This window comes from Crocodylus porosus, unplaced genomic scaffold (assembly GCF_001723895.1).
Source record: "Crocodylus porosus isolate Cpor-Errol unplaced genomic scaffold, CroPor_comp1, whole genome shotgun sequence".
Classification (NCBI taxonomy): domain Eukaryota; kingdom Metazoa; phylum Chordata; order Crocodylia; family Crocodylidae; genus Crocodylus; species Crocodylus porosus.
The window spans coordinates 12,542,304-12,554,751 of NW_017728932.1; the positions used below are offsets into that span (position 1 = coordinate 12,542,304).

Consider the following 12,448-nt stretch of genomic DNA (forward strand, 5'->3'; position numbering starts at 1 on the left):
AGGCCGGGCCGTGGGCACGCAGCGTCCGCTGAGGGGAAGGGGTGGCGGGCAGCCCTCGGCTTTCCTCTCCTGGGCGGGGGAGCGGATGCTTCCCCTCAGGCCCCGGCTGCAAGTTCCCGGAGCTTCGCCTGAAAGGCCCGGGTGCGCCCCCGGAAAGCCCCAGGTGCGTGTTCCCGGGAAGGCCGGGGCGCAAGAGAGGCAGGTTCAGGTGCCCAGTTCATCCCACCTGGTTCCCCGCGTCTCTTCCCGTTTTAATTTCCCGACGGTGGGAACGCGGCGAATCCGGTCGCTGTCCGCGTCTGGCGGCCTCTGGCTTGGATGCTTTGCTGCGAGCGACGTGGTCGCCGCTGTAGGGCGACTTCCCTTGCTGCCGCTCCCCTGGGCGAGTCGCATGGCCGCGTGTAGTCGAGGACGTGGAGGTGAGGACAGGCGGGTCGTCGCGCTCGTTTGGAAACTCGAGGGCGCGGGGAGACCTCAGGATAATGTCTGAATGCGGGAGAGCGCCGTCCTCTTCGGCTGTTGGCGCCACGTCACGGAGACGAGGACGCTTTGTGGGGGGAGATTTGTTGTTGAACGGCGCAGTCTTGAAGTCACACCCCTGCGGTTGAAGTCGAAGACTTGCTCAGAAAGTTGCGTGGGATAGCATTGCTGCTGAACTCTTTACCTTCCCGGTGTGCGTGGCAGCAGCTTTTTTTTACGTGTGCTATTGCTAACAGACCTGGCGTCCCGCTGCTCGTAAGAGAGTAAGTACGTTGAATATCCGTGTCTTTCTCCATTACGGCATGGTGTCCTTGGACGTACGAGTGGCCGGTGGTACGAACGAGGTGGTTGGATGTTGCCGAGGGCTGTAGAAATATCTACAAATAAATGTCGTTCCCTTTTGTAGAATAAGGGGAAGTACTGCAATGGCAGGCCTGATAGTAAAGAGCTGTAATGCATATTTTATAAAATGGACCGTTATATCACATAGATCACATGTGCTGCTTTTAGAAATTGATTTTCAGCTACTTATAACTCCCCTTTAGTCTCAAGCCAGTACAGTGGGCCTTGTAGACTACTAATTATAGCATGCATCTCCTGGAAATTAGGCAGCTCCATATTTTACCTGGTTACAAAGTACCTGGTTTGTTCAGCAAGTAATTCTCTTGTCAGCTGAAAAAGTTGTGTTATCGGGTATAACATCTTATTTAGGAATAAGCTCCGTTCACATCAGTAAATTGTAATTCATTTTTATAAATGAATTCTAGTACAGTTAATTATTGCTGTAAAAAAACGATGCCCCTTGTTGAGGAAGAAAATTCAGTTAACGGAAGTTCCTTTTGATAAAAGGGAGTATCTGTGAATCTGCTTTTAATTGGATGTGTATACCCATTTTTTTTCTCCTCTGTTTGTGCATCATTGAAAAGACACTTATTTTTTTCCATCCCAGAATTCCTGCTGTAGTCTTCAGTTTCTTGTACAGCCTAGAAGTAGACAAACACACGCTAAATCTTTGACTCTACAAGGTGCACAGTGCAGCCTAAACACACACACAGAATATTTTATTAGGGAAACCAACTTTGTCACACTTAACCAGCTCTTACAGTTGGCTTCTAATTAGCTTCAGTTTTTTAGGATGCTTATAAATAAATCACCACTTCTCTAGAAAGGAATGAATAATTAATCATCTGTTCTTTATTTGCTTCCAGCATGCAATGGTACCTCTCCGTGCTTGTTCAGATTACATTACATTTCAGTGAAACTAGAACAGGTCCTTATTTCTGTCACCAGAATTTCCACCAAGAAGGAACAGGAGATTAATTTAAAATAACTGAGGACACTTTGATAGAAGCATTCCCTGTCCAAATAAAAAGAGAGCTGAAAATGCTTTTTTTCCTCAAATAAAATTTACTTTCATTATTCATAAAGCAACTTGTGTTCACTTGAAACCTGCAGCATTTTCAAGCCTCACACTTGCAAGTGAGTAGCTTGTTTGGAGCAATGTGCTAGTTGCCAGTCTGATCCTTCTTACAGAAATGCACATAATACTTTTAGTCGCATACATTTTATATATGGTGGGAAGAAGTGCTATTTTGGCAGCCTTTGGGACAGAGGCTATAGCAAGGGTGTAAAAGATATGGCCTGTGCACTGGTTCCAGCCTGCAGAGCCCAAGCATTTGGCCTGCAGTGCTGTCTGTGGGTCTTAGATCAGCACCATGCATGCAGCACATGCTGGCCCAGGCCCAGTACGCTGCATGTGGTTGGAGCTGGCACAGGGTCAGTCTGGGGCACACCCTGCACGCAGTGCCCATGCTGGACTGGACCCTCATACTAAATCTAGTCCAGATTGGGCCCACAGACTGGTATAACTTGCTGGATCGAGTACACGTGGCTGGTCTGGCATCAGCGCCACATGTAGCACACGCTCCAGACTGGCCCTACATGTGGTTTGTGGTGCGAGTCCCAGAATAGCCTTGTGTGTCACATGCTTCACGTGAGGCTGGAGCCAGTGCATGCCGGATGTGATGCACAAGGCTGGAGTTGGTATGTGTGCCCCCACACTGGATGAGTTTGACACCCCTGATCTGTAGGTGGAATCCAGTTAATTCACACTGTCCTGTCAATACGCCTCAAACCTAGTGCAGAAGGAACCCTCTCTTGCAGCAAAAAAGGAATTCAGTCATTTGGCCCTTCTGCTTAATCTTTAGACAGGATTGCCTGTTTAAAGCAGGGCTGTATGTGTTTTATGTTGTCAGCATCCGTCTGTTAAGACCTGGACTGAAGTACCAAAGTTGTTTCATGTGCGTTGGCCTACACGAATAAGCTGATAAGCTTTTGGGCACAGGAGATCGCGGCTGGATTCCCTTTGAGCAATCCAGTCTGAATGCATATTTCTAAGTTAGGTAGACTGTGTCTTTGAAACAGAGCCTCAGCAGGGTTGTGGGAGATGTTTCAGGTAACAGAAGACCTGCAGACTGGTATGGAAGTAAACTGGTAATGTCTGTTTTGGGTAGGATGCAGGTATGCATTTCAGATTTGTAAAAGGTGAAGGCAAATTGTAACTTGATGGTTAGGCAGAACAAAAATTGGAGGGGCTAAGAGGATCCTGAGTTCAAATCAGAAACGAGGTTGTCTGGAGGAAAACATGCAGTGTGTATTTGGGATTGAATTCTTCACTTATACACACATGCTGCATAGTAAGAGGATTGGGTGCAGCCATGAATCCAGCTTCCTTACGTTTACATGGGAGAACGGTCTTCTGATCAGTGCAGGTTTTTATGCATGAGAAGGAGTTGATTCTCATGACATTTTTTCTCATTGCTTTGTTTTTTTAGTTTGTCAGGTGGCCTCTTGCTCACCCTGTCTCGAGCTGAGAGATGTTGAATGTCTACCCACTTCTTTGTCTTTGCATAGTGTTTTGATGCAAGAGGTTGATGGGGCGCTGAAAGAAATTCTTGGTTGGTAAATTATTGCTGACATCTGTCTCTGGGAATTGCTTACAAGCAGTATCCCTAAACTAGGTTGGTTTTTTTCCTGTTGGGCAGAGCTAATGTTTCTGCTTCAAAGTGGGGATGTTGGTATTTATCATTTCAGTTGAATTTTGAATAATTTTATCTTGTTGCATTTGGTGATTTTTTTTTTTTTTTTTTTTTTTTTTTTTTTTTTTTGTCCCCATCCCCTCATTTATTTTTTTTTCTTTTAACTGGATACCATGGAAAATTAAACACAAACTAGTGCATTGTCTATTTCCTCCTGTCTTCTACTACTTAGTATTTAAGAGGGAAAAATGTAAGGCAAGTGTATAGTATTTCTTGGGTAGTTTCTTTCTCTGCAGAAAAAACGTTATAAAGTAGTTAATGATTGTGCTGAATCAGGTATATCCAGCAGAGGATGTTTATTAATTTTACAGTTCTTAAAGGCCTTGCCTGTACCAAGACATTGACCCACTGTTGACCCAACACAAAATGATGCTGACAACATTTCCATTGGTCATGTAGATAGCTCAAAACCATTTTGGTCCTCTCTTTGGAGCTCTCTTCAGGATTAAGTCAGGAGAATCCTTCCTGATGCCCATCAGTAGCAATTGTCCATTTCCTTGTATAGGAGGAGGCCACGCTGGTTAACTTTAATTTGCTGCAATTTGTGTGGACTTTGTCAGGCAGGTGAATAGCACAGTTTGGGTTATCGTACCACAGCGGGAACTGATGACGTGGCACAGTTCTTGTATTCCTTATGTTTGGATAATTGCTCAAATACTGTATTGAATTATGAAGTTGTTGACTCATGCCCGTTCTTTTGGTTTCTTTTCCAGCTTCATGTTCCCTGTAGCAGGCAGCATTGGCCCTCCTCAAGGTATGAATCAACTTTAGATGCTGAACACCTTTTGTGCCCCTTTCTTTGCATGAAAGTTAATGTTAAACATCTTGCATCACATGTACAGTAACTTTGTGTTCTCTCTTGAACCGTAATATTGTGAAGAATAAGCATGCCTGCTGGTTATGTTTTTTACCTTTTTCCCTCTTAAATAGTACTGCTAAGCTGAGTCATACATCTTTGTTTGCAGTTTTCCCATTTAACTTATTGGATCTTATGGGGGCGGGGGATGTTCCAGTAGGTTAGAGCAGGGCTGTGGAGTCCTGAATCTGTCACTGAATCTGCGTTCTCCTTGTTCTGGATTTAAATATACCAGTTGGTATACCTGTATTGTAGGTGTTGCAAGGGTGTGAGATCCTTGGATAAAAGGCATGACATAAATACAGAATATTAATAAGACACCTAAGCCTTGACCTTAATCCCCTTTTTTTTCTCTTTTTTTTTTTATTCCATGCTACTGTATTTAAATCTGTATTTACAAATGAAGGAGGGCTAGAGAAACTTTTATAAAAAAAATTCCATTTGCTAAACACTGATTAATTTTAGAATGGCAAGCTAAAGTTTCACTGGTGTTTCCAGAGGCAGTTGTTCTTATAAATGAAAATTATGTACAGTTAATTATTTTGCAGGAGTGCTGCTAGTGAATGTGTCTAGAATTGGTCCATGTCTGCCAAGATAATGTAATTTTATTTTATAACATCTCCCTGTTAATTCCTTTTGTTTTAGTCAATGACTTAATAAGCTGCTGTCTGGCTTGTCTAAATCAACCTGTGATTCAAAGATATTTTGACAGGATAAACTAGTTTTCTGGATTAACTACCCTTGCATACATGCAAATTGTCCAGCCAACTGAGAATATAAAATCTTCACCTTTTTAAAGACTATTATCTGAATAACCTCTTCAGAAGGGTGCTGGAGACAGATGAGGACAAGTCACTCTGGCTATTTAGAGCAATTATTTTTGGGAATTATAGTCCAAAAAAAATCAAAGGGAAGAAACCCTCAGGGTTCTTTTAAATAATGATTAGTATGAGTGAAGGGTTCCTTTGGCTAATTTCTGAGGATTCCCTATAATATTTCTTTCTTTAAAATGCAAACATCTCCATATGCTGTGTGTCTGTTACTGCTTGTGCTGTTTGAGGAAAGGCTTTCAAACAGATCAGGAACTTTAATTAGTATTAATGTGTTTTATCTAGGTTTGATTCCCATGCAACAGCAAGGTTTTCCAATGGTGTCCGTCATGCAATCCAATATGCCAGGCATGATGGGAATGAATTATGGCTCTCAGATGCCTCCTGGACCTATGACCATGCAGGTATGTGAGTTAACATTTTGCTTCTGTAGATGGGAAATGAAGCGGATGCCTGACTCTGGGTGTATATTGGCAGCCGCCTATGTTTGCCAAGAAAGTGTCTTGGACCCTGTTATCCTGAGTCTAACTGCAGCTATACTACATTTGTGCAGGGGATTACGCCGGCAGGATTACACCCTTGGGGTCCTTCCAACTTTGTGATTCTGTGATTCTAGGATGTGATCTGAAAATAAAAAGGTGGAATATAACTCCTAGCCTGCTGATTTTTATAAGTGGCATTGGCAGCCCAATCTCCATGAAAATATTTTATAATTTTTGTAATGTTTATGGAACTGTGCAAGTTTCACTGTGATTTGGATAATTCATAGATTTATAGATGTTAGGGGCTGGAAGGGACCACATAAGATCATTGGGTCCAGCCCCCCCTGCACTTGGGCAGAAAAGACTGCTGTTATCTATATTTAATATAATGAGGATTGAGGGTGGGAGTTTGGCATGTATTACTCACCACTGTAGCGAGGAAAACCAGCAGAGTACAGGGGGGGAAGAACGCTATTAGTAACATTTAGAATAACTCTGATATTATTGGTTACTCCATATTATTACAACCTGGACTCTTGCTACTTGTACTTATTATTGTTCTAAACATGAAGACCCTTCAGGAAGAAATAAGGCACTGAGCAGTCATGGAAACAAACCTGTCAGCAAGATGCTGCAAAATAAGCCCTCTTGTTAGGTATTTCTGATGGTGCCTACAGCAAGGTTTAATAACTAGTAGTAATGCTGCATCCTTAAGTAGTTGTTATGATCTAGAACTCACACAGCATATTCCTTTTTGCATTTTAACCTTTCTTTAGTTTCATTCTTCCTTCTTCCCTTTCAGTGTGTTTATTCTTATCTAGTTGCCTTCTGTCAAAGCAGTATATTTTGCGATATTTTAAGTGAGTTCTTTATGGAAAGCTTCATTGGTTGTGTTTATTATATTGGCAGTCATGGGAAATGCAATGAGTTCTGATTTATTTTTTCTCTCTCCATTATGTATAGTGGCTATCTGTGGAATACGGTAAAGAGATATAGCGGTTTATAAATTCATGAAAGTTTTCCTTGCTCAAAAAGCAGCAGTTATTTTGGTAATTTATTTAAGCTTAATTTCCTCTGTCTTATCAATTTTTTAAATTGTTGTTCTCCCTGTGGTTTTGTCTTTAATTTCTCTCTCTTTTTGCATAGTGTAATAACTTTCCTTCTACATAACTGCTCATAATCCTCTCAGGGTTTTTTTTCCCATTACATGTGAAGACTGAATGCATTTTATGTAGTCAGTTGCTGAGAAGTAAGATTACAGCATGGTATAAGCCATAATGTGAGGAATTTGAAACTCTGATTTTGCTTATTTTTGGAGAAAATAGTATCGACCTTTAGCATTCACCACCCTTATAGCTAAATCTTCAATGGTTTAGCTGTACTAACTATATCAACACTTAATCAAAAGTACACGACTGAATTTATTTAACTGAATTTAATTATGTTTTTTGCAAGTCCTTTTAACAATTTTTTTTATTATTTTGTTTGTAATGGATTAATGTAATAGACAGTGAGGCTTCCAAAACTTCAGTGGAAAGATGTTTTTTGTAGTTGCTGGTTAAAACTAGATTAAGAGGATAAAAGCAATTTACTGCTCTAGCTTTATTTTGTCTTGAATGTGACACTAATGGTAATAGGCAGAGCTTCATTTAAGGCCTTACTTATGTTAGGAAGGGTTTGCTGGTTATAACTGTACCAGTATACTCAGACCAGCAAACCTCCAAGCGTGCATGCAGAGTATAACAGCAGAACTCTTTATGACTAACATCTTGTACTACTACTCCACATGGAAGAAACTATACTGGCAAAAAGGGGTGGGATTTTTGTTGTTGTTTTTGCTAGTATATATGCATCTACAGTAAGAGTTTTGCAATATATTTATGTTGGTTAGGGGTATGTTTTTCTTCCCTTGCTCTTCATTATACTGGCAACACTTTCTAAGCTTGAGCACTAGGGCTAAGAAGGACCACATCACCCTAGAATGTTTTAATGCTGTTGAGATTAAATCTCTAATAAAATATTGGGTTTGTGGGATGGCTTAAAACATAAACATCTAAAACGCTTCAGTTACCTAAATAAACATTATGTTTAGAAAACAGTTTTGCTGAGTATAGTAAACTGTAAGCAAGTGTTGTTGGTGTGATCTTATTGAAAATGTGTTGGACAACCATCTGTGTGTGTAACCAGTATTTTCATGTAAATCCTTAATAACCGATGAATGTTTGTTTCAATTGAAAATATAATAGTTCTGGAACTGGTTACTGGAATAAGTATAAAATACTGGCATAATGTTTAAAGAAGGAAAACGTTTCTTCACACTGCCAGATTTATATATATTTGCCAAGGCAGTGAAAACATTAGGGAATTTTTTTTTCTCCGTGGGTTTGGATAGGGATGATCCTGCCTCAGGCAGGGGGGTAACACTAGCTGATCTGTGGAGGTCCTTTTCAACCCTACCTCTCTCTGATTCTCTCATCTGTCATATTATATAATTGCATGTGCATGTTCTTTCCACCCAGCTGAATTCCCAAAGTAATTGACAAACTTTTTTCATATTATGTGTCTAGGAATTATTTTATACCCCCGGTGCAACACACAGGCACTGCTGGCATTGAATATTTTAAAGCAGCAGAGACGTATACTATCATTTATGATGGGAAGAAAAGAATAAAACAGTTAATAATGAGGTCAGAGGGAAAGAGGGGAGACTGCGCCGGACAGGGCACTTTACTCTGGAGAGAGTTTTCACGGATTTTTAAATCACTTAGTCTGGATGGTGACTTTTCATTTCTCCAAAAGACCAGCATGCTCTCAAATCTGAAGTAGGGCCATTGGCTCCATACTGACAGAGTGCCGCCTACTCAATAACCATCTCTTTTTTCCTGCAGCATCTAGGCTGTCCATGGTGATCCATTGCCCAAATACAGAGGTGATGCTCTAATTTCATGGTCTCTAGTTAGTTCCGAGCCTGGTACAGTGCAGATACCAGATACTTATGCTGCTGTACATAAAATCAGAGCTTCACATTAGATTTATGTTATTGTTATAGGGTGGCATGCCCCTAGGACCGATGTCAGCAACTGGAATGCCTTACATGGGACAGGCTCCTTTCTTAGGAATGCGTCCAGCTGCTCCACAATACACCCCTGACATGCAGAAACAATTTGCAGAAGAACAACAGTAAGTGAGGCTTTCCTACTTCTGGCATTGGGGAGGCATTTGCCAACTAGTTCAGTGTCATATCTACCATCCTGTTAGATAACTTTTCTTCAAGGTTTTTTTTTAAAGAATCCTAATGGGTTTTGAAGTTATTGGAGACCATTCCATTGTGTCTGATATGTTTACAGTGGATCGTAGTTGGGGTTTTTTTGTTGTTGTTTGGTTGGGGTTGGGGTTTTTTTTACCCATTTCATGAGACGGGAGAGAAGTGTGCTCGAGAAAATTTAAATTAAAAAGGGAAGACATGTGAAACCCAAATGATCTCTGACAAGGTGAGCATAAAAACTGTCATCACTCTGCTTAATTAGCATGTTTGATATTTTGCTCTAGGAAAAGATTTGAGCACCAGCAAAAATTCTTGGAAGAAGAAAGAAAACGACGCCAATTTGAAGAGCAGAAACAAAAGTTGAGACTCCTAAGCAGTGTAAAACCGAAGGTACACCCTGAGTAACATTTTTAAAAATGATGGCTTTTGTTTATTAGGGCAGAAGTAAATTCTTCTTATGTATATAGACTTCCTAACCTAATCTGAAACCTGTTGAAATCAATCTGAGTTACTGAATTCAATAGCCTTTTGTATCAAACTTCTAGAAAATACTTGAAGAAGGGTGTATGTACCTGAAAGCTTGCAAAGAAGAATTTTTCTAACTATTTGGGTAAATCTGATATCTTTTATTAGACCAACTAAAAGAAAATATCTGATACACTTAACTCTGCACGCTATTGATGCTGTGTAAACAAAACAAGAAATTTGGCGTTGCATAATGAATTCTCCAGTCTTGGGGTGCATCTACACAAGACACTTGATGCCCATTGGATTAATTCTGCTGTGTATTAGCGCAGCTGGCAAAAACCCTGCTAGTATGCAGTAGATTAGTCTAATTGACATTAAATGTCACATACAAAGCGCTCACCTGTGCTAATGCGTAGTAGTGCCAATTACAGCACATTAAATTAGTACCTGTTATTTCAGGTACTAATCTAATGTGTTTGTTAATACAGTACAGTGCATTAATGAATGTGAAGATGCGCCCTGGAAAAAATAAGTAATCAAACCCCATATATGTTGTTTGGGAACAAGTTAGCTTTCTATAATATATAACAATATTAGTTGTTCAGTGCATTTGTTAGTTGACTCTGCTCTCAAGTTGTTTTTCAGTTTTAGCGAATAAAATTATTCTTGTTAAGCAGAGGGTTTCAGAGTTTAGGCTTGTTGTCGCTTGTCATTCCTTGAAAAGCACATGAAGATTTCTGTGGAAGAAGAACCTTTGCTGCCATAATGCAGACTGTTGAACAAATTCTGTTTTAAGTAAATTCTGTTTCTGTGTTATGCTTTCCAGTAATTGTTATTGGAGAACATGGAACTTAGCAGGATTTGTTTAAAAAAAATCTAGTTTATATATATTTCTTCAGAATAAAGAGGTGTGAATGTTGAAAGGATACTCTGCAATTCCGTTTTAAAAAGTATCTGTCATATCATGTTTCAGGCAGGTGAGAAGAGCCGAGATGATGCTTTGGAAGCCATTAAGGGAAACTTAGATGGGTTTTCCAGAGATGCTAAAATGCACCCCACTCCAGCATCACATCCCAAAAAGCCAGGTATTTTATTTTCCAACTAAAAATAATGCTATAATGTTATGCTGCTTCCTGTCTGAGGAAACGTATTTTTGTATTTTGATGGTGTCAGCTGTACCAATGTTTATCTATGACTTCTTGGTGAGCTGGGGTTTCATGGCAGATGCATTATGCATTGTAAAGTATATGATTGAAAGCTACGTTTTTATAGATTATAAAAATTTTGGTATTTTTAAATTAAATCTTTAATGTAAAGTCTCACATAAATGAGTGCCAAGACTGAGAACCCACTACCTTCCTTTTGTATGTTGCTGTTCTAAATGTGATAGCTGAGTTTCTTTTTTTTTTTTACCAAAGAACTAATTAGTGTTTGTAGAGTGCTTTTGAAGTTGGAAAGTGCTATGTAAGTGTTAAGCATTATCAAAACATTTTGTAAATTATTTCAGGATTCTATAATAGTGTACTCGGATGCAGTTTTCTAGGTGTGGCAAAATTAAAAGAGTTTTTTTTTTTTTGAGTCTGTCTTCTGAGGAATGACTCTGTTAGCACTTTGATACAAAAGATTTTCTCCAAATAGGGGGGAAAAATAGTTGTAAGGTTTCTGAGTCCTTAGTTCTCCTTGAAATGAAGCCTCATTTGGCTAGTTTTAAATTTAAATTTATAATCGCTGTGTCGTCTTTGTGACTGCTGTTTCTTGTAGATCTTGAAATTGCTTGCAAGTTCATCTAAGAACAACTGACTGTTGAACCAGTAGGAAAGTGTCCATATGAGTGGAGATTCATTGTCAACCTTAACATCTTGTGACCTTTCCACAAGTGTTCTAGGAGCAGAATGCAGACTGGCACGTTTAAAAAAACCAAAAAAACCTGGCTGTTCTGGACACACGTGGATTTACAGTAACTTGTATAGAACATCAACACAAGACATATGAAGCTTTTTTGTTAAGGAATATTATGCCGTCTTTGGCAAAACACTATCTTACTACAGCAGCAGGAAAAGGTGAAAGCATTAATCTGAACGAAGATGATTAGCCCAGATAGATAAACCAGTGATAAGGGTGGAAAAAAGGATAATCAGTTTGTTCTGTGTCTGCACCTATGAGATTTGTCACATCTGTTTTAGTCAGACCTAAGTTCAAACAACAGGTTGAGAATATAGAGAGTTCCCAGTTCTCTTGGGTGGTATAGTAGAATAACAACTGGTGCGTTTCATATTTACTGAGCTTGTAGGTCGCTGCAGTGCATCTGGGTCATGGCACGTTAAGTTGATTATGAGAACTGGAAATCATTGTAAGAAAGAGATGCAAATGAACTACTATTATATTAAATGAAAAAATCAAAAGATATCATATACAGTAGCTTTCTGTTGAAACTTAAAAGTCTGGTTAAAGGGATTAATGGTGTTCTTGAACAAGTCCTTGAGATAAATAAGGTAGTCACAAGAATCCAGACTTGGGAAACAGGGTTTTGTTTTGTTTTGTTTTTTTTAAACTGCAGACAGTCTAGAGTAGTTCAATAACCTGATGCAAATGATTAAAAATATAGGATTTGAAATTCTGATGTGAGCGTTTTGATATTCAGCAGTGCATAATACAAGGTTTAAATGAAGTCCATGGATGGAAGAGAATTATGTCATTCCCTCCCACCCCCCTGAAAAAAACAGACTGTTTTACTCCTGTGAAATTACCTTTCCACAGAATTTCCCCCATTGAACCAATGGCCATGAAACTTTGGTGTTATTTCTTAATGGTCAGGACATTTAAGGAACCATCCACCAGTGCAGACAACGTTGTGAAATGAAGTGGTGCCATTACGATGAATCACTTCTGAAAAGCATGCTTGCAGCCTCTTGTAATTCTCCCCCCCCTTTAATTTTTTCTTCTGAGGCAGCTTGTTCAAAAGCAGACTT

General features: G+C 39.6%; 1 protein-coding gene across 7 annotated transcripts in view; it reads left to right on the forward strand.

Annotated features, from left to right (window-relative positions):
* Positions 1–4,293: 4,293 nt before the first annotated feature.
* Positions 4,294–12,448, forward strand: part of SYNRG (synergin gamma) — a 49,742-nt gene continuing 41,587 nt past the window's right edge. For 6 of the 7 annotated variants that reach the window (XM_019545619.1, XM_019545620.1, XM_019545621.1 and 3 more), the window contains exons 1-5: positions 4,294–4,332; positions 5,550–5,668; positions 8,796–8,926; positions 9,296–9,401; positions 10,453–10,564. In XM_019545619.1, coding sequence (XP_019401164.1) covers positions 4,296–4,332; positions 5,550–5,668; positions 8,796–8,926; positions 9,296–9,401; positions 10,453–10,564 — 505 coding nt within the window. In that variant the 5' untranslated portion in view covers positions 4,294–4,295. Of the gene's footprint in view, positions 4,333–5,549; positions 5,669–8,795; positions 8,927–9,295; positions 9,402–10,452; positions 10,565–12,448 lie in introns of those variants that run through there. The other variant, XM_019545625.1, reaches the window with a different exon arrangement.